We start from the raw sequence: 24177 nt of genomic DNA, 5'->3' as shown, positions 1-24177 counted from the left end.
AAGGCAGTGGGAGTTCCATGATGCCTCTGAAGTCTGACCCACTATCCAAGTCCAGCTGGACAGGTCCAAGGTGAAACATGTTTTAGTGAAATAAACATGTGAAACCACTGCTGTTGCCATTAGCAACATGTTGCTGTACAACTCAAGCTGTGCTACACTGGTAATTAGAAATGGTCTAAAGAGATCTTACATATCAAAAGTAATAAAGAGAAAAAAAGTATTTTGAGCCTGCAGCCTATAACTATCAGTGTAACTCATATAATTAGCTTTTTCTCACGTCTTCTCATCACTTCTTCATAATCCATTATTACATTCGTAGCAAATGACATCACTGTTTATTTTTGTGTCAAAGCTTGAAACTGACATTTAAGAAAGCTCAGATGTGACTTTTACAGTCGTGACTAGGAAACCCTCTGTAAAAAAATGTGGGACAGAACACTTTAATCTTGTGCCCACTCTTGAGTCACTAAATCAGATTATCTTTTCACAATGTTTATTGGATAACTCCAATGGTACCACTAAGATTACAAAGGCAATTTATGAAGGGTTTTGAGAGAGGAAACCTTTACTGTGTTGTATGAGTGCATTGGTCTGTAGAAACAATACAGCAGCAAATTCAGTTCACAGAGTACTGTGATCATTTGCGACTCTGTCTTCTCTTTCATTGCTTTGTTATGACTTCTTGGCATTGCTTTTAAATTTGCTGGGATAATTTTTACTTTGGTCAAAACAAATAACCATGCCACCCCCAAACCAATGCAATTCTGTCCTCTGTTCACATTGTTCCCTTTACTTGTTTGGCTTGCGCATGCTTATACTAGCTACTTTGAGATCTTTTCTAACTTGAAATGTTGAAATGTTCAGAAATTTGCTTTGATGCTTCAGACATTTTCTGATTGAGAGCCCCTTTGGTACAGAATGAATCAGGATTTGCTTCCAAAATACTGGGGTATTTTTCATGCATGTACAGTTTTCCTATTTCCTGTATATGGTATTAGCAAAAGGATTTAAAAAACCCTCTTCGGTCTTTCTAAACTGCTAAGCATAGTATTGCAGAATTCCCATCTAAGACTGCTTGGCAAAAGAGTGCTGCATTTAGTCAAGAGAAACTAGCATAAAAAGCTCATGTTTCCTTGCCGTGGAACAGAACCAGGTCAAGGATAGCCACACTCTGTATCACTTGTGTCCACATTCCAGAATGCATTCCCCTCTCTGGTTCTACTCTTGAAGTAGTTCTTTGTGTGGCATTGGACATTGATGGGTCTGGGGACTGATGAGGTAATGCACAACTTTGTGCTGCTGTACTGCAGTGGGAGGCTGTTCATGCACATGTTGGTGCTCTTTCATTTTTTCAGGCTGAATTGCAGTTTTGTGTATGTTGCAGGTACCACACACACTTTGTAGTACCATGCAATCCTAAACTGATTGGATGTTCTCTAAGCATTAGTGGGCTGTTCCTTCTGTGAGAGTGAGTGACTTCTGCCAGTATATTGCCTTCTGTTGAAGGAGCTGTTGGAAATATTTCCTCTGAACTTGGCTTCCTGTGCCCACTTCTCTAAAAGCACATTAGAGAGGAGACCCCAGTCATGGAAACAGTGAAGGGAGCATGTAACAGTGCAGCCAGCCTACTTGCATGGGTATTTACAAGCTGTGGACTGGCCGATGCCCAGGATAGCTGATACCCAGGATAGCTGATGCCCACTGCTCTGTGCAGTTCTGTATAGCTCAGGGCAGAAATAACCACAGGTGTGGATGGTTACACTGTCAGAAGCAATTGCACTGGGGATCTGGGCCAAAATGGCTGGCTGCCAGCCATGCTCCTAGCAAGCCTCAGTGGCAAAGTAAGAGAGATGAGTTTCAAGTGTCTCTGTGACTTTAAGCTTAATAGGGAGAGCAATGAGTATTAAGCTGTTCTGTATAGTGTCCTTTTGGTCAATCATTACATGCTGGTTGGAGGCGGTAACTTCTTAAACCACAGCAATTCTGTCAGCCAGTGCAGGAGTGCAGTCTGTGTCCGTAATAAAGATCCCAGCCTTTACTACTGCCGGAGAAGTGGTTGTTCACAGGTCCTCATGGCTTGGCTGAGAAAAGCAGTAACATGTATCTGTCTCTGAACTGGGACAGAGCAGCTGATACATTAAGTCTATTTAGCAAACAAGTCCTTTCATAAAGGTTAACTGTTGAAAAAGAAAGGGAGAATAAGGTTACAGTATGGGGCCCCATCTGGTCAGGGTATCCTGGCAGACTCCTCTGATACTCTTGTTTCTGAAAAAAGGCCAGAACCCTTTCCCCCCAGTAACACCTGTTTAAGTGAGAAGTTGAGGACAGCTCATACTTGAGGTAGCAGTCACTTCCTGATAAACAAACTTGGAGACCAGGGGCCATGAGAGAGGTAAATGGGAGAGGTGGCAGTGGCAAGGCAGGATATCCTTTGGGAGTCTGTTGTGGAAAGGGTCCTATCATCTCACTTCTGTATTTCCATCTGCTACTGCCTGAAAAGTGGCCTACTGAAAATGTCCTCTGTGTCTGAGGTAAATGTCCAGAGGGCATCTGCAGCTTAGTCAGTTATGTTTATTGTAATAGAGCATGGCCAGAGTGAAGGAATCACAGTTATGTGCTTTATAGTGCTCTTGAGAATGAGTCTGCTGGTTCTTTGATATTTCTGTTCTGCTGGATAGAGCTCCTCATATCTTACTTGTAAGTTTTCATTTTTCCCTTCCTCTCCCTTTTTCCTTCTTTTTGTGGGAGTATTACTACTAGGTCCTGTAGCTTCCTCCTCTGTTCTGAGAGGGTGGAGACCAAAGGAGACGTTGGAAAGAAATGAAAACAGTAAGGAGATGCATGCTGAGTAACAGCTCATGTGGAGTGAAGATAGTGTAGTATGTCCTGGTGGGCTGATGATTGATGGGTGGAAATTTTCCTGTGATTAAGTAAACAACTAAACTAGTCAAAGGAACAGAAATTTTCATCATATTCTCTTTGACAATTCACCTGATTACTTTATGGAAATGAGTACTTTATGGAAACTTGGAGCTCTGTTTAAGTGTTTAAGTACTCTTGGATGCTTGCAAAGCTAAATAGTACAGTAGTAGTTATATAAATTGTGGTACTAAACTTGACAGAAGTGCTTTGTAATGAATTGTGTTAATACCTATCAAAGAAATAATCACTTCGTCTCCATTCTTTTCAAGAACTAAACTAGTTCTGTCAGGTTGCCTAGTAAAAGAGTAATTTAATTACTTTAATTATTGGGGTGGATTAGAATTATAAGTGATTATATTAGAAAAAGGACAAAAGCTGCCTCAAAGTTAAAGAGCGTTAGAGTATTTGAGAAAAAAAAGCACTATAACATTAAAGGATTGGTCATCACTTGTAAATTTTCTTTATGTGGTAAAATATTTCAAGATTTGACATCCAGAACACCTCCCCTCTCTCACCTTTTAGGAGGCAGAGCTGCTGACTGCTACAGTTGGGATCTGATGCTCCTTGTATTATTAGCTGCTTTTGTTTTGTGACAAAAATCATAGAGACAGGAACTTAATCTGTCATTTATCTTTGCATCTCCACTCCTTCTAGGATAGTTGCCTCCCAGTCACTTTCTAATAAACTGCATTAGTGAGAAAAGGTGATGTTTAACAGGAGGCAGTGGAAAGGGCAGGAAGGTTGGCTCTGAATCTGCACACAAGAGGTCAGGGTGTTGGGAGAATCACATCCTTGTGTGGACAACAGCTTTTGTGGAGTTCCTGTACGGGGGCAGTGTGTACTTTTGTGCACGTGTGGGGAGAGCCTCTGACGGAGGCAATGCTGTTATTATGCACTCCTCATAATCCCATCTGACCTCCCTCCAGCAAAGGAGGAGGATGGAGAGTGTTCCTCTGTAAGGTCTGTGACCAAGTTGTAGGTGTGTGGTCCTACCCAAGGACCATGTTAATCTTGGGACTGCATGAGGGTTGATTTGCTCCAGGACAGTATTGCATTCCTGTCTGCTGCCCTGCTCCAGAAAAAAATAACTGCCCTTCATTGAAAGTTTTTTGCAAAAGCTTTTCAAAATCACCTGGCAGTAACCATTTTGACTGCTAGCTGCTGCTCCAACCCCATGGAGAAGCAGTTTCTTCTCAGTTAGAGCTGCTGTGTGGCACAATCTTCCCTGATCCAAGAAAGAGGTCTGGCAGTAGGACAGAGCTGGGCTGCACATCTTGAAATCTCAGAAGCCGAAATCCATCAGATACCAAAATGTGCCCATCAGTTGTTAGCTTGGAAACATGTGGGTTCAATAAAGCAAGGTCTTTTTGCAGCAGTAGTTGAGGTCCTGATACACTGTTGTCTCTTCCCTGGCTGCACCCTCAGTGGACGGCCCTTGCTGTACCTGGCTCAGGGTAGGGTAGGGCAGCTGCAGGGTCAAAAGGACACAACCAGGGAAAGTCTGTGTTGTCCCTCTGCAAGCGGAGTCCCAGGTCTGTCTTCTTGCTCATGGACAGCTTTCAGTCTGCTTGGAAGGAACCTCCTTTCTGCAAGACTTCCGACTGTCGTGTTTGTCTGGCATTGGGTCAGGGGCTCAGAATTTCACTGCCTGGAGACAGCCAACACAATCAGTGATTCTGCTTATATGTTGACAGGAGACTGTCTTGAGAAATCTAGCCTGAAAAGGCCGAATGAGGATAATCTCAGGGTTTAATTCAATCAGGTTATTGTGCTATGAAAGAAAATATTAATTTAGTCTCTCCCGTGGCAGTGCTGGGTCAGTCACAGTGATTATTCGGTTTTAAGAAGCACAAATCAGGGAAGGAGAAACAATTGGCATTTATTGTCTCAGAAGCTGCTGGAGTCAAGAGCTGCAAATTCTAAGAAGCTTTTTCATTCAGAAATGTTTTATAAGGTGTGCTGCAGCTGTGAGCTAGTTATGAGCAAGTATTTATCTGAAATGTATCCAATGAAATGAGTGTGGTGTAAAGAGGTATGAAAGAAATAAATTATATTAAATGACTCTAATATGTATGTATATTTAATATATTCTTTACTTTTCTCTTCTACAGATAATATTAAAAATAGCAGAAGACAGTATTTCTTTGGGAGATAAAATTTGTTGTTGGGTGCTTTTATTAAATACTGCTCTAAGGTTCTTCTTTTATGAGACGTGCAGCTCTTTATATCAGTTTCCAGGAGAAAATTTTGACTTCTGAGAACAGTGTTTGTCCCAGAGACAAATCCTGGGTTTATTCAAACGCTGCAAAGATTAATGAATGCTGCTGTATTTTCTCTGCCTGTATTGGATTAACCAGGTGCTGTGATGAACAGATGTAGAAGGCTTTATTCAGAACTGGCTAACCAACGTCTGGCCACCTCATTTAGTGAGATTTTAGATTTAAGGAGAATGGGTAAGTGCTCTAAAAATGCCACTGCTGTGGTTTCCTGGGATTTTTTAGCCTGAGGGAATTTTTTATTTGTAAGTAAAACAGCTTCAGTGAGGTACCTTTGGAGCAACTTTTGAGTTACTTCCTTTATGCTATTTAAAAGAAAACAAAACACTATGCTAGAGGGAGGTAGCAAGAGTTGTTGCTCAGGCACCAACTGTGTATTAGCTTCTTAAGAATAAATTTGGTTCCATTAAAAAGAGAGGCAATTCACATCTGTTATGGCAACTGTGTTACATATCGGTGCTTCTTTGGGGAGGCTCAGTAAAGGGCTAAGAGAAATTAACTGGAAAAGAACTTAAAAAGTGCTAAAAAGAAGAGAAGTTAAAAGAGAATGATGCAAGCAATGGAAATATTGAATGGTATGTTTTTTTCTCTTCAGCTCCTGTTTCTCACTGTCAGAAATTGCATGGATGAGAGCAAAATCAAAGAAATAGGAGTAGGGATAATGGATGCCTATGTGAAAGATTTCCTTTTCTGAGTATGCCACATACACAAAGCAGACACTGGCCAGTACAGTGGTGACCTGAGTTAGAAGTACATTGTGTCCAGTCCAGAACTAACACTGAGGAAGATGCTGAAAAGAGAGAGAATTGTTTCCGTCAGTCTTTGGCATTGTACTCTCCAGGTGCTGATTAAGCAGTGTCTTCTGTTATTCTTAAAACAGCAGCTGCTTTATATATTAAACAGACAAAACGGAGAACATGGACGAGAGGTATGACAGGTGAGAGCCATTTAATTAAAAACAAGCAAACAAACCCCAATATAGCTTTGTGGATTCAAATCATCTGACCCAGCTAAGAAGCAGGTTTTCATTGCATAAAGCATTATGCAGACAATCATAGGGACTACGTTATGAAAGAGAAAGTAGTTCTCAAGGGACTAGTTAGGACCTAAAAGTTAAGTCTGGGACCCTGGCAAACAGAGAAATCAAGGTCTTAAGCATGAGCCAGAACTACATAGGGTAAATGTAAAATTACTAGCTCTACTTAAAAGTGGTTTGTACGTAAGGTTGTATAGCCCATTCCTTACTTTCACTGCCTTTCCTATTGCACTAATCAGAACTGTCACTGTGCTTACAAATTGCCTATTTTAAACTATACATGTAATTTATTGTAGTTCTGTGATTTTATTCTTTCGTCTTCCTAAATGTTCTTCCTACTCAGATCCTTAGTTTTCTTTGTGGGTCTACAGAAATCGTTGTCGTTGCTTCTATGGCTCCAGCCAGCATTTGTAGTTTTCTGGGGAAGTTCTACTTGTTTGATTGCTTTGCTTTGCTGACCTTTCATTTTCTGCTCCTGGTACTGATCAGCTGGTTGCTATTTTCCTTTATGATGGCTTTTATATAAAATACTCCAAGGTTTTTCATTTCTGGATTTTGCATACACAGCCAGGTTTGCATAGTAGTCAGTGAACAATTTTCATGACTGGATGGACCAGGTTTTTGTACAACTGTAAGGCTTACTACAAACAGCTTGTCTTCTCTCTTAACCTTTCCATTTGTGGTTCTAATAGGCAACAGGAACATCAGATTCCTTTCCCAAATATGCCTGTTTTAAGGCTAAGAGATTGAAGAAAGTCATCTCAAGTCTTCAGAAGATTTCTAGTTTCTTCTCCCTTGGAAGTGTTACTACATCAGGAAAATAAACAGGCTTGGTTTCAGTGTACTCAGATTGAGGGCAGAGTCCTGTTGGCATGTGAACAGATAGACTGAAACTATTTTGTTCTGATCCTAGGAACTAAGTGGATTCTCTCCTCTTCTCCAGACCCTCCTTTCACTCGGAACAGACCTGTGATCGATGTCCCAGGTTCAAGGGCCTGCAGTTTCTGCTTGACTCTCTGCAGATCTGTGGCCTGTGGGTTGCTGTGCTGGGGTCAGCACTGCAGTCACCTCTGTGCTCTCCTGCTGTGTCTCCCCAGAGCTGTTCTCTCAAAACCTACAGCAGCACAGTATGAGGCTCCAAAGACAGTTCTTTGTGCCTGTGCACTCAGCATATCTGAAAATTTCAGGAACTGAAGCAAGAGGCAGGTGGAAAAATCCAGGAGGGGGACCTTCCTTCTCTCAGCCTTTCTGACAGTGTGAGCAGCAGTATCCACTTCCCTTAAGCATCTCTAAGGTTGTAGCACAGTGTGGACTGCTACAGCTCTTGCACATATTGAACCTCTTTCTCATTTCTCTTCCCCTGGCACCTCATCCCCTCAGTTCAAACAGTAAATTCAAAGAAAATTACTTCAAACCAAAAGCATTCATTTTTTACTAATAGTTCAAGGCTTCTGGACAGTAATAGGAATAAAGCTCTGCTGGCATGTTTAATGAGTGCTCTCTCAGTTGGTGCTTTTCTCTCTGCGCTGAAATTTGAATTACAAGAGAAAATTTATTGTACTTCTGTTACAAAAGCATTCCATTAAGTTCAGGTGGTCCATCTTCCACTGGCAAGGAAGTGTCATGCAAGGTATTTTGCATAGTTAAGGCCAGGTCAAGGCACAAAAGGTGAGAATTGAGCCTGTCATGAAGACACCTGAGAGATGAAAGTTTTCTTAAAACGTTTTCTTCCTCTGTTACCTAACAAATTTGGGAACAAAAGTGCCTCAATCCTTGAAATTCCAGCACCTGTATTGTTTTGTCAGAGTTCACCACAGCATAAGTGGGATAAGTTACCTGCTTATGTGGTTGCAGGGCTGTCTCCCTCAGTTAAGTAGGACTGAGTGGTATTAGAAATACAGAATGGAATTAAACAGATTTGAGTTGGAAGAAATGTAGGTTGAGATGCAAGGATGCAAATATCATCAAATGCAAATATCTTCATCACTGACTGTGATGAAGATCTGTAAAGTCAGCAGAGTGGTGAGTAATTTAAGTAGTTAATAGATGAGCCAGAACAGCAGATAAAAGAGATCAAAGAACCTCAGGCCCGGAAGTGACTTTGCAGGGTGGTCCAGAAAGGCAACCTAGAAGAACTGGGTAGAGAATGGGAGTTGGGCAGATCCAAGTGGGTCAACTACAGAGATTTTCTGTTTCAGCTTTGACGTGTAATGGTGCATTTGGTCCCCTGCTCCTCAGACACAGAGGGACAAGCAAACAGAAGAAGAGTGGGAAGTGCAGAGACTAACATACTGAATGATCGGCCCAAAAACTGAGACAGGGGAGTAAGTGCTCATAGTATTCTTGAGTGGAATGTAGAAAGAAAAAATCTTGATGTCAGAAAAACCTGTTTCAACAAGGCTGAAAGGTAGGGTTTTAATTTATTCTGGGGAGGATGGCTAGGAATGATACATGTCTACATCACATAAGGGAATTACATGCCAAGCCAAGTGTCCTGGCATTGTCAGGCAAGCTTTCAGGGTAGTTGGGGAAGCCTTGTCCCTTCAGATACTAAGTCTTGTATAAGAGAATTTCCTAAAACAAGATTAATAGTGTACAAGGCAACAGATGGTAAGAGTTTGGGAATGAAGATAGGCTAGCGGATGTCTATCCTTTTTGAACTGCAAAGACCCTACTTGGGCTGAAATTTTGTTGCATGCTACTGTGTGTGGGATGTGATCGTGATGCTTTTATTTCTTCCCTAGAGCATTCATTTCTGCCTACAGCAGGCCTTCAAAGCTCTGCAACCGTTGTGGGTCTGTGGCAATGCTGCATTTGGGAAGTGGCTCAGAAAGGGTTGGTTTGTGGTGGCACCTGCTGACAAAGCACAGCCTTCCCACTGGGCTTTGCTTTGAGAAGCAGCACGCAGGTGTATGGTGTGTCACTGTCACCAGTAACTTCACTTCTGCACCTCTGTGTGCACATGAGCATGTGGAAGGAAAGGAAGAAACCTGGCATTTCAGACAAAGAATCAGGTGGTGACATACTTTCATATAGAGCTTGCAAGGGGTTATTTCATAGAATCAGTAAGGTTGGAAGAAGCCTCTAAGATTGCTGAGTCCAGCCATTGACCTAATACTGCCAGGTCCACCGTTATTTCCTTACCATGCTAAGGTGTTTTGGAGAAGAATGCAAGCTTTGTTCTTGCAAATATCTGTAACTTCTTTCTGGACAGTAATCTGGACTTTGTCCCTGAGTGATCACTCTTATTTTACCCACTAGTGTGTTTAGGATTTTCATTTCCCCAAGTGTTTTCCTAGAATGTGAGAAGCATTTTTACTAACTGAAGGATGTGATTATTATTCATGAAAAGCAGTGACTGCAACATGATTAGATTTTGTCCTTGTGGATGCTGGCTTTGAAGACAGCTGAACTCCAGTCACCTAGAACAAGGAAAGCACTAGAGCTGGGACTGTTACCTTGTGTGTGCTGACCAAGAGGTAATTGCAGTTATTGAAGTGGAATACTAGAAGTGTGCTCAGCCTATGTACTCGTTACTACATGAAGTTGAAGAGAAAATATGCTCAAATTACCTCAGATTGAGCTGGATGAAGAGTCTGATGATCTCTTGGTTCTCTAGGGCAGGAAGAAAGGGAAATTTAAAAGCATTGCTTTGAGCCTTGGGATACACAGCTGGGCTGAAGCAAAGCACATCTTTTTATTTCCTTTCAAACTGAATTTGTCCCAAATTATTTAGAACCAGAGCAGGAAATACACTGAATGGTGTTGCACAGGAACATTAATGTTGCCACCTCTTGGCATTGGCCTTGCAGGACATAGCAGTGACGTCCCTCCTGGCAGTGGGCAGGGGGGCAGGCTGCAGCAACTGGGATGTGGCAGGCCAATTCACCCTGTAGGGAAGCGAGCCCAGGCAGGAATGTTGCCTCCTGGGATTTGTTTCCTTGTGGCCTTGCATGGTAGCAAGTCCTTTTATCACCCACCTTTCAGTGCATGATGTGAGTCCCCAGGGTGGGCTGTGCCAAGCGGCTGGCGAGAAGATGGGCAGCATGAGAGCATCTAGAGCAGCATGATCCAGCAGCTGTGCATGCAGCTCCACCAACTGCAATGCCATGAGTGGGAGGTGAGAGACAGGGAAGCAGGGACAGATCCTCAAGAACAACTTCATGAGTGAGATGTTGAAGGATGGTGTGATTTAGGTGTACTCTGCACCATTCTCATTAAGTTGCCAGTACCATGTGTTTTGGCAGCTGACTGTCATTATTGTGAGAAGTGCAGGACGTGATTTTCTGCCCTGGCACCAGAGCAAATCAGCTCCCTGCCATGGCAGCAGGTCTCAAGCTTCCCAATTCACCAGCAGCAGAAGCAGAGCCTGTCTGATGTGTGTTCATACCACATGTCTGAGCAGACCTGAGCTTTGCAGTCTGGCTGGCATCCATCTGTGTCTCCTGCAGGAAGGGCACTGGTGTGAATTGTTGCTCAAATCTCTCCTCTGATCTACAGAAGAGATTTATTTTCACACCTGCTTCACAGAACTTGGGGTGTTTTGGGCTGTTTAAGACCTGCTGCCCTTCTTTTTTCAGCACAAGTTGTAGAGTACTAGAAGTACTTTGTAGCTGTTAAGGGTTACCAGTTTCTGGACCCTTACAGACAAAACTTCAAGTACAGCTGCTTGGCATACCTGGAGGCCATATTACTGATCCTGGACTATCCACCGGCCCTGTGTGGCATGTCTTGTAGTTTCTCCTTGACTGTCCTTTCATATGCCTGACACTCTGCCATTTTTGGGAGTTTAGAAAACAGATAATCATGAAAAAAAATTGACAAATACCCATTTACCCTGTTTTTCCATGAAACTTTGTTGTTCAACTGCACCTTCTTGGGTTTGTTTGCCTGATGGTGTTTCAGAGTGAAATCCTGCATTTCATCTTTCCTCAGTGATGAGTACAGTCCCTGAAAATCACAGGAACTTTCAGATAGTTTGCTCTTGGATTGCAGCTGACTGTGGTATCAATTGCTTGTGGATATGGCTTTAATTCAACTGCTTCAGCTTAGTTACAGAGGTCCAAAATAAATGCTGGATCTCTCTTGCTGCATGCTCCTCTTAACTCCTGCTAGTATTGTGGGGCTGGACAAATGTCTTGCTCTGGAGATGGTCAGCGCTGCTCCAGCCTCAGAGGAATTGTTGAGAAGTGAGGTAAGGCACCAACACCAAGCAGGGCACGTAGGACTGGTGAACAGTTTCATGCTTGGATTCCCAGCTGGCTGTGCAATATTTAAAACAAGATCTTTGCTTGTTCACACAGAAGGACCTGTCTTAGGGTATGCACATTTAGCTTCCATATTTTCAAACTTCAGACACTTTCGATATATGATCCCTGTGTTTTCTTTTTCTTCTTTCCCTTTTAATAGTTTTTGGCAGGCTAAGCAATTTGCTTAGCATGAGGAGAACTCCTTTTTTTGTTAAGCCATATGGCATTTTGTTAGAAACAAATGCTCTGTTTATTAATTTTTGTTTGTTTTGTGCAGTGTTAAAAATAACATGGCATTCATGTTTCATGTTTTCTGGTTTGTGTTTCACTGCTGTAGGCAGGCCAGCTTCTGATTGAAGCGCAGTATTACGGATGCTTGCTGTCTTTTCTAAGTAGACTATTTTGGAGCTGCAAATGGGAGCTGCAAGTTTTCCAAAGTCAGGATGTTACAACTGAATCTGCTTTCTCTTCCAGACATTCCTGTGCACATGGCTTGTGGGAGGTAGCAGCTTAAAAGGCTGCAGGAGAGATACCTTCTGTACCTTCTTCCTCACTTCCCAAGATCAAATGCAGTGTTGAAAATACTCACTGACAGGCTGTTTCCATGTGGACTTTATTCCTGAACGAAATACTGTATTGTCAGCTTTTATATTATTTTATTCTTCTTTTATATCCCGTCATTCAAAGAATTGTCACTGTGTTTTAACATGTATGAAAGTCAAGTGCTAATATATGAAGAAATGTCTGAAACTGTGGCAAGTCTAACCACATTTTCAGATTTGGCAAAACCTGTGTCATAGCCAAGATGTGGGGAAGTTGGCCATGATGTGGGACCATGATGTAGGGCCATGATGTGTGGAAGTTGTGGATAACTTCCACTGATTCTTGAACAAAGAGTCCAGACTAATTCTCCTCTTTAAGTAGGTAAAGGTCAATAAATTATATTATTTTCTTCTATTATCGAAAATAACTTAGAAGTTTTGAGTTCATCGAGTGTCCGAGCACAGTTAGCCCCAAGATTTTGACTGTAGCAGGATGTAATTACATCAGGGCAACACGTACCTCCTGTTGCTATTTGTGCTGAAACGTCTGCTCAAACCACTACAGGATTTTTCAATGGAAGTTACCGTCTAATGTCTGATTCTCTTTGTGCCTTCCAGCGCGCAGGGTATTTTTGGGTTTGTGTGTTAAGCTGCAAACATGCAGAGTCATAACATCAGTGTGAGAAAATCTGCAGTGCAAATGGGAAGCGAGGACTGCTGTGTCTTTTTTCTTATGTTTTGTGCTCAGTCCCAGCTTGTGTTCTGCAAACTGCTGCTCTGCAGCCCTGCTGCTGTTTGTAAGCTGTTTGAATGGAGGGGTGCAACAGTCTTAAGACAGACTGGTTCACCAGAGAAGTGGAAGAGGGGGCTTCACATCTCATGTTTTTTTACAAGATCCTTCTTTTTGGTAGTTTTTGTCCTTTCAGATGAAGGAAGAAGACAGGTGTAATGACCCACAAGTGACTAATGTTGAGCAGAGTCTGCAAAGACTCCGAGGGAAAATCAAGAGACTGGAGACTGTTCCAGTCAGGTTTTGTGCAGAAGGAATGAACATGCTGAAAAGCTTTGATTAGAATAGTATTAGTCCTGGATAAGGCAGATTGAGCCTGAATATCTGGCTGACGTAATTGTTTTTAAAATTACTCAGCCTCTAGTATAGTTCCACAAAAAGAAGCACCGGAAAATGTTCTGGGTTGTTTTTCTCTCTTTTGAGTGCACTTTACAAGCTTTTTCTACATCTAAATAATTCCAGAAATAACTCTGTAAAAATTAAGGTTTGTTGCCTGACTGCAGATACCGTGTTACTGATAGCTGGTTTTTACCTCTAGTTGCTGTCACTTCATGATTAATATACAACATACAGGGAACGTGAATGAAGCAAGTTGTTCCATGAGAAAAGTGAATGCTGTTTTCCAGCATGTCATTTATTTATTTAGCAAATGAAGATGGGTACAGCTTGTTTATGAAATCTGCTATCAGTGGTAGAGAACAGCAGCACCATAGCGCATTTTCATATTACCATATTAAAAACCAGCATTTAGCAACCCACCCCTAGTCTAGTGTCTGATCAGAAGGGGTGGTGTCTTTCTGAGAATTAATTCCAGCAGCAGAATAAATAAGTTCTCTTTCAGATTTTAAAAACAGTTGAAAAAATACCAGCTTTTCCTCTTTGTGGTCATTTGCAATTTACACAGACTTGGCACTGGCTGTTACTACATTAACAACTCCTTCTATTGAGCTCAGCTGTGAGGAAGGCACTTGCTTTTTAGGAGGTTTGTTGTCATTGGATACTGCAGTGCTGATGTACATTACTGGGAAGTGCTATTTTTACCGCAAGTCTGCCTCAGCCTCTGGCAATACCAGCTATTTGAACGCAGCTCCTGCCTCCTTCCTCTCCAGTTGGCACCTCTGTTGTCACACAGACAAATGCTGCCATTTGTTTATTTCTGCATCCCCAGGTTGCTCTCTGGCACTGCTCACCCCTAACCTGCTTGCTCATTTTCGCTAAGAGCAGTTGTGCTGTCCTACTAGAGCATATCCTCCATATCGACAAGGTGAGCATTTCCTGCCTTCCACATCACCCCAGCTTAGCTTTGGGCTATTTGGCTATTTCAGGAAAGAAATATTTACTCCTAAGTCCTGCTTTGCTGTGTAGCCAGTGCTGCACAGAACAGCTTGGCTTGTGTGACTTTGCAGATGTTAGGAAGATGGAGTGTGAACTTGGTATTTGTGAGATAGGTTGGGAAATTTTTGGTGCATGCAGCCTCTTTGTGCCGTGCTCTCCAATCTCAGGCAGTGTTGGTGGTGGGCCCTGACTGCCTACGGTAGCAAAGCCTCCTCTGCATTAGCAGTGCAGCATTTTCTATTGCACTGTGAAGCCAAGGGTCAGACTCTGGTGTGCCAGTGGGCTGTGATCTGCCAGCCCTTGACATCTGGCACATGGCAAAGGTGCAGATCCATGGGATGAAGTTGGTTGTATGAGCATTGCCAAGAGCAAATGCCAGGTCCTGCACTTGGGTTGCAACAAGCCCAAGCTACAGACTTGGGAAAGTGTGGCTGGAGAGGTCCTCAGCTGAAAAGGACCATGGGGGTGCTGGTTGACATCCACCTGAATATGGAGATATTTAAAAGATGTGCAAATGCATCACTTAGGGGTGTGGTTTAGAGGTGGGTTTAACTTGGCAGGGTTAGGTGAGTTTAGGTTAATGGTTGAACTCAATGATCTAAGAGGTCTTTTCCAACCTAATGGTTCTATGATTGACTCCGCAAATACAGGGTTACAATAGAGAGCAAGGGCTTGGGTGTACTCTCCCCTCTTTATTCTTTCTTCTCCACAACCAGCTGAATATTCTCATTTCTTTTGGGCAATAAAACACTCCCTTTCTCACAGACACTGCTCTTTTCTCCACCAGGGTAGGTAAGGGGCAGCTATCTGCCCAAGCTAGATTGGTGTCTTTCTTGTCTACCCCAGAAGTAAGAATGAATATAAGAATTACCTCTCTTCTCCAGGTGACTGGGTGAAGTTGAGAAGCTGCAGACAAAACCTGTCTTTTCTGTGCAATGTGGCATCCTGAAGTGACACAATAGCTGGAAGTATGAGAACAGTGATGTGTATCCATGCCATCCATTACTCATAGTCATATACACACCACTGCATCATTGCAAGTGACATCTGCATATGCAGCAAGGACAGAACAATTGCAAATTCCAAATTGGGGGGAGGACCATTACTATTGCACTGAGCGTCTGGAAGCTAGGACTTGACAGAAGGTGTGTTGGTGCTGTAAGCTTCATCCAGCCCATCTCCCAGCCCCCTGGAGCACGGGCCTGTGATGTGGTAGTGGGGGCAGGGCCAGCTCTGTTTCCCCCAGGGTGCCACACAGACGTGTTTCTTGGCAAGCTGAAACTTTGAGGCTCTGTGTGCAAATGGGTGCTGGTTGAGATGGGAGGGAGCCAACAGCAGCTGTAGCTTTTCCCCTCCCTGGAGTTGGCACTGGAGGAGTGAGACACGTACTGAATTGGAGAGGGTGCTGAGGGCATTCTGGGGTGCTTGGAGTGATGATGCAGGGGTTCTGGGCCAGCACACACCTCTTCCCTACCTTTACCCCCGTGGTGGATTGATGTTGGCTGGATATCAGGTGCTCACCAAGCCACTCATACCGCTCCTCCTCCTCAGCGGGAAAGAAAAATGTAACAAAAAACTCATGGGTCGAGATAAGGACTGGGAGATCACTCACCAGTTACCATCACGGGCAAAACAGACTCCACTCAAGGAAATGAATTTAATTTATTCCCAATCAAAATCAGAGTATGATAATGAGAAATAAACCTAAATCTTAAAACTGCTTCCCCAGACCTCTCCCTTTTTCCCAGGCTCAGTTTTATTTTATCTTCTCTACATCCTCCCCACAAATGGCACAGAGGGACAGGGAATGGGGATTGCAGTCCATTCATCAAATGTTGTTTTTGCTGCTCCGTCCACTTCATGCTCTTTCCCTACTCCATCCTTGGTTCCTCCCAGGGAGACAGTGCTTCATGAACTTCTTCAGCACTGGTCCTTCCCATGGTACGCAGTTCCTCATGAACTGCTCCACTGTGGGTCCTTTCCATGTGTCCTTTCCATGGGGTGCAGTCCTTCAGGAGTGGACTGCTCCATCGTAGGTCTTCCCTGGGGTCACAAGTCCTGACAGAAACCTGCTCCAGCTTTGCTGCTTTGGCCTGCACTCTCTCTGGGCCCATAGGTCCTGCCAGGGACCTGCTCCAGCACAGACTTCCCATGGGGTCACAATCTCCTTTGGGCATCCACCTACTCCAGGGTGGGTTCCTCCACATACTACAGGTGGATCTCTGCTCTCCCATGGACCTCCATGGGCTGCAGGAGCACAGCTGCTTCACCATGGTCTTTACCATGGACTGCAGGGGAATTTCTGCTCCAGTGCCTGGACCACTTTCTCCCCCTCCTTCTGCACTGACCTTGGTGTCTGAAGGGCTGTTCCACTCACATGTTCTTGCTCCCTCTCACCTGGCTGCTGTGTAGTGCAGCAGTTTTTCCCCCCCCTTCCTAAATACGTTATCCCAGAGGTGCTACCATTGTCACTGATGGGCTCAGCCTTTGCCAGCAGCAGGTTCATCTTGGAGCCAGCTGGCATTGGCTCTCTTGGACTTAGGGGAAGCTTCTGGCAGCTTCTTATAAAAGTCACTTTGTAGCCTGCCTCCCTGGCCCCTGCTACTAAAACTTTGCCACACAAACTGTCCACCCCAAATTCAGGGCATTTTCAAGGACTGGTGTACCAAGTTTCCAGTTCTCTTCCATTCCTGTCATTCCCTGTCCTGCTCCAGTCTCTTTTTTCTGTTGTCTTCTCATCTGACCAACCTCTTGGCTCCTCTGCTGTCTCCTTTGCTTTCCTCTGTGGCCCTTCATTGCCTTTTCTCACCTCCTGCATGACACTGTCCCCATTTCCTTGCTAAGCTCTTTGTGATTACCTCATGCTCCTTTTGGTCTGTGCTGGACACGCTCCTTTTGTCCATTCCCAGCCTCTCCTCTGGGAGAGCAGCCAGCAATCCTACAGTCACTACTTTGCATCAGCCCTGAGAACCTTGCTGCAGCTGCAGTACTAAGTTTTGTGAGATGTCAAATGTTTTCTATATTTTTTTTTTTATTGTACCTTGCTGATTTGCAGGTTTTCTCTGCTGTTTTGTCCAAGCTACTGGACAGAGAAGGATGTATATTTTTTGGTATACAGATAGACCAGTGGCATTATCTTATTAAACTATCTGTAGCATTTTTTAAGACCATTTTTGTCAAGGACAAGTTGAGATTTTCGTGTATGTGGAGTGTTGTAATGTCCTAGTCAGAACTCCAGGCATGATGATGATGTCCTTGAGTGTCAGGTGTATGAGCTGAAGTGTGGGCTCTGGAACATGCAGAGACTGTCAGAACATGCACCAAGTTTTCCAGCTGGTATTGCAGACTGTTGAGTTCACAGGTGGCTTCCTAGCAAAACACACACTTGCTTTGGCAAACTTGGCACAGCATGTGACACAGCTAGAGGTGTGCTTGGCTCCTGTGGTGCTGCTGAACTGCAGGTGTCCTTAAGTTTTTCCTCAGTGATTGATTATTCTTTCTTTGAGGGGGTTAACTCTTCCGTAGGCTGTACATCTTCTGACTGTGTATCTTCTCCTCCACACCTGCACTGAACTGCACTGTAAGGTCACTTAAAAAACCCAGCTAGCTTTCTCCATAGGGAATGTGTGGCAAATACCTTTTGCGTTAAGGATATTTGTTAAATTCCTATTCAGCTATCTCATGGTATAGCTCAAGTGCCCTTCTGTCAACAGTGAGCAGTTAGTTTGGCCTGGCTGAGCATGTGCTTTTAGTGAGGATGCCTAGCCATGCCAGGACAGATTCACAATTAAATTGTGATCGGTTGCCCAGCAAACACTAATAAGCTTAAAACAAAGGAGGAGGTGCCAGTTTTATTACCCTCAGAGTTTATTGCCCTCCTAATTAAAATCTCAATCAATCCCGATCACCACCTGCATCTATGAATGTCCTGTGTGATGTAAGGTGACTTGGTGTGACTGGAAACATGCACAGGGCAGGTGGTGCAGGCTGTTTGCACCACGCACAAATGACGTGTAGAGTTCAGCCGTTGTTTTCTTTCTCTGAGTATTTATTTATGTTTTTAGAATGACCTTGGGTGGGGAATGACTGCTCACTCGACCCCATACTATCCTTGCTTGCACTTCCACGCAGGTTCTGTGGAAGGTCCCGATTGTAGAGCTGTTTTGTGCTCTGGGCCATATGACATGAGTTACAAAAGGCTCGTGTTTCCATAGTGTGAGGGGGCTGTACAAACTGATGCTCTTGGCCACCCTTCCCATGCAGGGAAAGAACGGGCTGCAGCATTTGGCTTGCAATGGCATTGTGTGCTTGTGTCCCAAACACAAATCCTGCTAGCTCCTGCCTGAGCATTGGAAAAGGGCAGAACATTAAGTACTGCCCTGCTGCATGGGCTTGACTGTGTGTGATGGAGTCTGTGCTGGCAAAATGTAAATTGCTTGTAATTATGACAAATCATGTGCAGTGCTCCTACTGTGAACTACATAGCTTTTGTCCTCCTGATAAAGTGCATGAAGCTCAGAAACAGCCTTCCAGGGGTGGTTGTTCACATTTTGTTGAGGACACTGAAGGTAATTTGGTCTATTTGAAGAACTTGCTTCTATTCCCCGGAGTTCCTCCTGATGTGGGGGAGCAGGAGCTGGACTACAGGACAGGGAATGCTCAGCAGAAGAGCAAGATGAAAGCAAGTTTGGCTATTAAAAGGAAGTCTGAGCATTGCTCTTGATCTGTGTCCTTGATAAAAATCCCTAGTGCTGTTCGTCCTTCCAGTAACAGCTTCAGGCATGTAATTTCTTCTCTTTCTGTATTACTGAACAATCTGTCTTTCTGCTTTTTTTGGTTATGCATTTTCTGCAGTAAGGAGTGGTTTCGTCTGTCTATTTTGTTTGTTTCAGCAAGTGCTAAATGTGTGCATGCACGAGAGAGCAATCTGTGTATTACTTTACCTTGCATGAGCACAGAATGGCACGCACAGGAAGTAACTGCTGGGATGAATCGCTGTTCTTTTCTGTGCACCGTTTTACTTTGGTTTATGGTCAATGCTGTCAGCATGTGGCAGTCATATTTACAGAGCACCACTGAGTCAAATATCCTAGCTGGATATTTAAACATGTTGGATACCTTCATAGCCACAGGTATTTGGAGCTGTAATTGCTGAGATAAGAGTGCTGCAGTTTGTGGAGCAGAGAATTTGATCCTCCCTTCCAAGTTCAGTGGTGCCTTGGCTAGGCACGCAGTCTGCCCATGTCAAGGGGAGTCCCAACCCACTGTTGGGTATAAATTTTAGCTGAAGTAGGAGGGATCCTCTGGCTCAGCAGGTCTTATCCAAAGCCAAGTTCTTCTCAGTTAACACTCTTATCTTTTCTCTGTCTTTTAGCATTAAGATGGTGCTGATGTGGACCAGTGGGGACACGTTCAAGACTGTTTACTTCATCCTGAATCAGGCCCCTTTCCAGTTCTCCATCTGTGGACTCCTGCAGGTTTTTGTGGACATCGCTATCCTGTTGCAGGTTTACTTGTACAGCCACTACCCTCAGAAGCCCGTGTCCCACACTGCACACCCAGCCAGCACCAAGGCCCTGTGAGGAACTTGGCTGGACGGGTTGAAGGTCAGCAGAGTCAGCCATGACATCTTCTTCCACTTGTAAATACTCCTGTGTTGCCGAGTTGAAAGCAGAAATGAGAACAAGGATGGAAAATCTGGCTGCAGTTCCAGCTCGGGAGGTTCTGTGTTAAATAACTTGCTCGCTCTGTTTTCGGACTTAGCTGTACAGAACTGTTTCTTGGTGGGGGGAGGGGCACTTTATTTTTGCATACATACCTATGAGCCTTATCAATTCACAAATGTTTGTATATTTAATCACAAGGGCTGGATGGTTTGTGGTTTTAATGCTATTTAAAAATGTTACACCACAGAAATTACAGGATATTTTGTCTGAAACTTCTACCTATTTATATGTAATATAAAGTCTGTATATTGGTGGGAAGTTTGTGACATATACTAGCATTCAGTATCTCCGTGATGGAGGAAGAAGTATTGAAGAGCAATCCAGGAGCTTTCTCTTTTCTCTTTAAGGGTGTCCAGTGAGCAGAGAAGGTGGGGGTGGGAGGCCCTGCAAAGAGGTGAGCAGCCAGAAATGAGCCGGCCACAGAGGCTAAAGAGTGAGCAGGTGTTCACCCTCCCTGCAGGAGGACACATGGAGGAGATGATGGAGGGGGTCTGATGGTGCTGGTTCTGGAGCCATGTCTAGAGCTGGCACAGCCAGTCAAGCATCCAGGCAAAAGGAGGAGCCGGCAGGAGACTGCAGGGAACTTAGGTAGTCGTGCTTTGAAACCATGGGGTGTGGGAATAGCCTGCCCTGCACTTGGGGGGCAGCCCCAGCAGCTGTGCACAGGACAGAGCTGGCCTGTGAGGTGTCTTTCCCAAACCAAGGGGCCAGCAGATGGATGTTGGCAGTATTGCCATAGATCGTGACTGAGCCACAAAGAGAGAAGCAGGTCCACTTTCATTGGCTCAGAAATGAAAAAGTTTGAGACAAAGAGAAAGCTGTATCCCCTGGAGTAGGACCAGCATCTGACAGCTTGATTTGTTGAGGCTGAGATTTGTGTTCATGTTGTTCAATGCCAAACAAGAACTAGTTATGTTTTGGGGTGTTTCCTGCATTGGCCCAACAAGGAACGAGTCCATGTTTTCCTTTTACTGTTGTGAACTTCTAGGCTCTTAAAGAAGAGATTCTTCTCTTTTAGAAGAATCAACAGCGTGTACTTAGAGGGACTGAGAAAGCCGAAAGAGCAGAGTTTATGTAGCTGTTGTCTCTAAAGGCTGTTTGCCAGCATAGGTCACCGTGCTTTGTCTGTGACGTGCAGCTGCTGGTGGTGTGGACCCGTGGGGGCTGTCACCAAACCCCTGGGCTCCTGTTGTGATGCTGCTGTCATGAAACTGCCCTGGGTGATGTGAGGAGGCCGTAGCAAGGCCCTTGGTCCAGGAACAGCTATGCCTGTGCTGCTTCCTTCAGGAGGCTTTCTCCCTCTGCTGGGTGAGTCCCGTCTGACCACAGGCAAAATGTTGGACAAATTTTTCAGAATCATTTTTCCTCTAAGAATAGCACAGGAGCTTATGTTTTCTTAACCAGTGGCAGCAAGTCTGAGGTTTGAGAACTTCAGTGTATAAGTCAGATACTTCCCCTACTGTGCTTTCTTTGGGAACCTCACAATTTGCATTTGGACTGTCTTCATTGGTAGCAAACTGTCCAGCGGAGGGGAGTCACACTGTGCCCAGGCACTGACCCCATGCTCTTTGTTTGATACTCTTCTAGGCCTGAAGTGACCTTACAAAGACAATGTACTCAGCATGGCAGACTATGAATGTTCTGTTCCTCTCTTTTCTCCAGTGTTCTGGTTGTGTTACAGGAACATCTGGGCTTTTGTCTTTTTTAATTGAAAACTTAACAACTGGCTTCTCCGGTATGCTGCTTTAATGAGGATTGTATTTCTACTGTTTGAAAACAAACACTTTCTTGTGCGTTTCAAGGGTCTGAAGGGTTTTTTTATTAACTTGTAATGGTAAGATTTTTGTATTTGGTGGTCTTTTTCTAATATTCTGCAAAACGGGGATGTAAGAAATTAATGGTTTGTAAGAAACATACTTCTGTATGTTATACCTTCACCTGGGAGTGCACACTTTTTGGCTGCCTCTTTGGCTTTGAACTACAGGTATTACTGAGGATTAAACAATTTCTGTTTTTCCATTTGGGATTCTTCCTTGTGCGGATTGAGTCTGTCATCAGTACCCAAACCAGCAAGCTCTGCAGACCAGTCTCATTTACACTAGAGCAGCAACTGCTGGAAGAGAAGCCAGTGAAACCATGTCCAAGTCATCTTCTGTATGTGGCATTTAGCAAGTAGGACTCTTGGCCAGAAACTCTAGAACTTGCAAGGTACTTTAGGGACAAAGTGTTACAGAACTTTTGTTTTGTTCTCTGCTTGTCAGGAAGTATCTGTTTCAATGATCACCTCAGAGAATAAGAAATCGATTACTCTAAATACATCTCTTTGAATGTATGGCACATTTCATGGACTTTATTTTTTCTGTCAGTTGCAATGTTTTTTTAAATAAAAATTACCTATTATATATAACTTGCAGTGTTGCTTTGTTTTGTTCAGGTACAAAATGTGTGCTTCTTAGCTCTTACTATAATTCATCTTGTCAGGAGCATTGTTGATAGGAATAACTAGTGTGCTTTTTCCTTCTGATGAGTGGGTAAGCAGAAGGCATAAATTGTTCTAAGTCATGATGCGCAACAGGGATTCTGGATTTCTGTCCCCTGCTCTTCCATACATACTAGGGTGAACTTAACCCTCGTGACCACGCAACTTGTTTGTGTTTGCAATGCTCACAGTAAAAACCAAATCGCTAACGGATTACTACATGGCTTTTAAAGAAGCCTGTGTCACACAAACTGCAGAACGAAGTTGAAGATGGGATGCAGAAGAGGGATGTGCTCCTGGCAGCCTCTGCAGGAGATGAGGACACTGAGTCTGTCATCTCATGGCCAACTGCTGCCCCAGGAGAAGTCTTGGCCACCCTCCCTGTTCATTCTGGATGGGAAAACAAGCCAGGACTGTCAGGAGCAGCCTTGCAGATGCTGTGCATCTCCTGGATCCTGCCAGGCTGCTGAGCCAGGATGCTGGGCTGCTCTGGCATGGGGAGGTAGTTTGCTATTGCTGTGTGCAATGGCTGCAGGAGCTGGAGAAGGGGAGATGGGGAAGAGAGAGGGCTGGAGACACAGGAGAGAGGGTTGGGAAGGGTGGGAGGAGAGATATGGGAGAGACTGAGCTTGCTCAAGTAAGGAGCTGAAGGGAGATACTCCTGAAGGGAAGGGAAAGAAGGAAAACCAAAATCTGAAGGGTAAAGATAGGTAAATCAGCAAAGTGGGGGGGAAAGGAGGAGGAATGTGAGGGTGGGGAGTTAAACCCTGCCTGCTCTGTTGCAGCCTGCTGGCAGTGGAGACCCAAGCAGTTCTCACAGCAGCCGAGCCTGCTCGGCACTTGCAGTGCTGCACCTTCTCTCCCAGATAGTGCTGCTGCTTTGGCATTCAGTGTGGAGAAGCCAGTGGTGGAGGAAACAATGGAGAACCCGATCTCTGGGTGCTGCAGCAGCCAGGGCAGCAGCCCGGGCAGCAGCCCAGCGCTTTTCCTGCTGGCTGGTGCAGTGCTGCCCGAGGCTTCCCTCAGGGCAAATCTAACTGCCTCTGCTGTGCATGGCAGATGGTTGTCTGCACTGTGGCTCCATGGAGGGAGAAGTGTCATGGTTAGATGTTTGAGATGCATGCAGTTAGGTGCGATTAAAAACATTTTAAGACATAAAGCTCACATTTGGTACTGGGTATGAAAGCAAAAGTTGGCCACAGGTTCTGTTTATAAATCTGATTGTGATCCTTGTCTTAGGCTTGAGAGCCAAGGAGGCTTCAAGGACCTGACTGACAACTGTCGCTTTGTTGGAGGCTTTCTGTAAGAAAGAAAACATCACTATGTAAGTCAACAGTGCGCCAGTAAATAAACACTGCCTGCATACCTGTGCCAACAGCAGTAAACAAGAGATGGGGACTAGAACACAATGTGAGGTTCACCCTGGAGCATGGGCAGGTCTTCCTGGAAACAGCCTTGTGAAGCAGCCAGTCCCAAGTGGATGTCAGCATCTAGAAATGCACTGACAGCAAACAGCATTTCAGACCCCCATCCTGCCCTTCTGTGTCTGGCTTGTGTGCATTTGGCTCTGGTAGGTGCTGCTGGGAGACTCAGGGGCTTTGCTCAGCCTCAGATGGGCCAGCAGAACCATGCTGGATTTCTCTACCTGTCAACCCTTCCATGCGCCTCTGTCCTCTTCCATGCCAAGGCTTCACAGTCCTCTAAGGCTCTAGCTTGTCGGTGCCAAGGGGAAAGCCAAGGATACTTTGCCCCTGAAACATCTGCAGTGAGGCTGCCATAACCTGCACCTGTTCTGGCCTCAGCAGCGTGGGACAGCAGCCTC

At 44.4% G+C, this 24177-nt stretch overlaps 1 protein-coding gene across 2 annotated transcripts in view; it reads left to right on the top strand.

Annotated features, from left to right (window-relative positions):
• SLC66A2 (solute carrier family 66 member 2) overlaps nucleotides 1-22283 on the top strand; it is a 66003-nt gene extending 43720 nt beyond the window's left edge. For both annotated transcript variants that reach the window (XM_039549047.1, XM_039549046.1), the window contains one exon: nucleotides 19525-22283. In XM_039549047.1, coding sequence (XP_039404981.1) covers nucleotides 19525-19732 — 208 coding nt within the window. In that variant the 3' untranslated portion in view covers nucleotides 19733-22283. The remainder of the gene's footprint in view (nucleotides 1-19524) is intronic.
• The last annotated feature ends 1894 nt before the right edge of the window (nucleotides 22284-24177 follow it).

Source organism: Corvus cornix, chromosome 2 (assembly GCF_000738735.6).
Source record: "Corvus cornix cornix isolate S_Up_H32 chromosome 2, ASM73873v5, whole genome shotgun sequence".
NCBI classification, from domain to species: domain Eukaryota; kingdom Metazoa; phylum Chordata; class Aves; order Passeriformes; family Corvidae; genus Corvus; species Corvus cornix.
The sequence above is the reverse complement of the archived record's forward strand: the minus strand, read 5'-3'. Positions and strand labels throughout refer to the sequence as shown.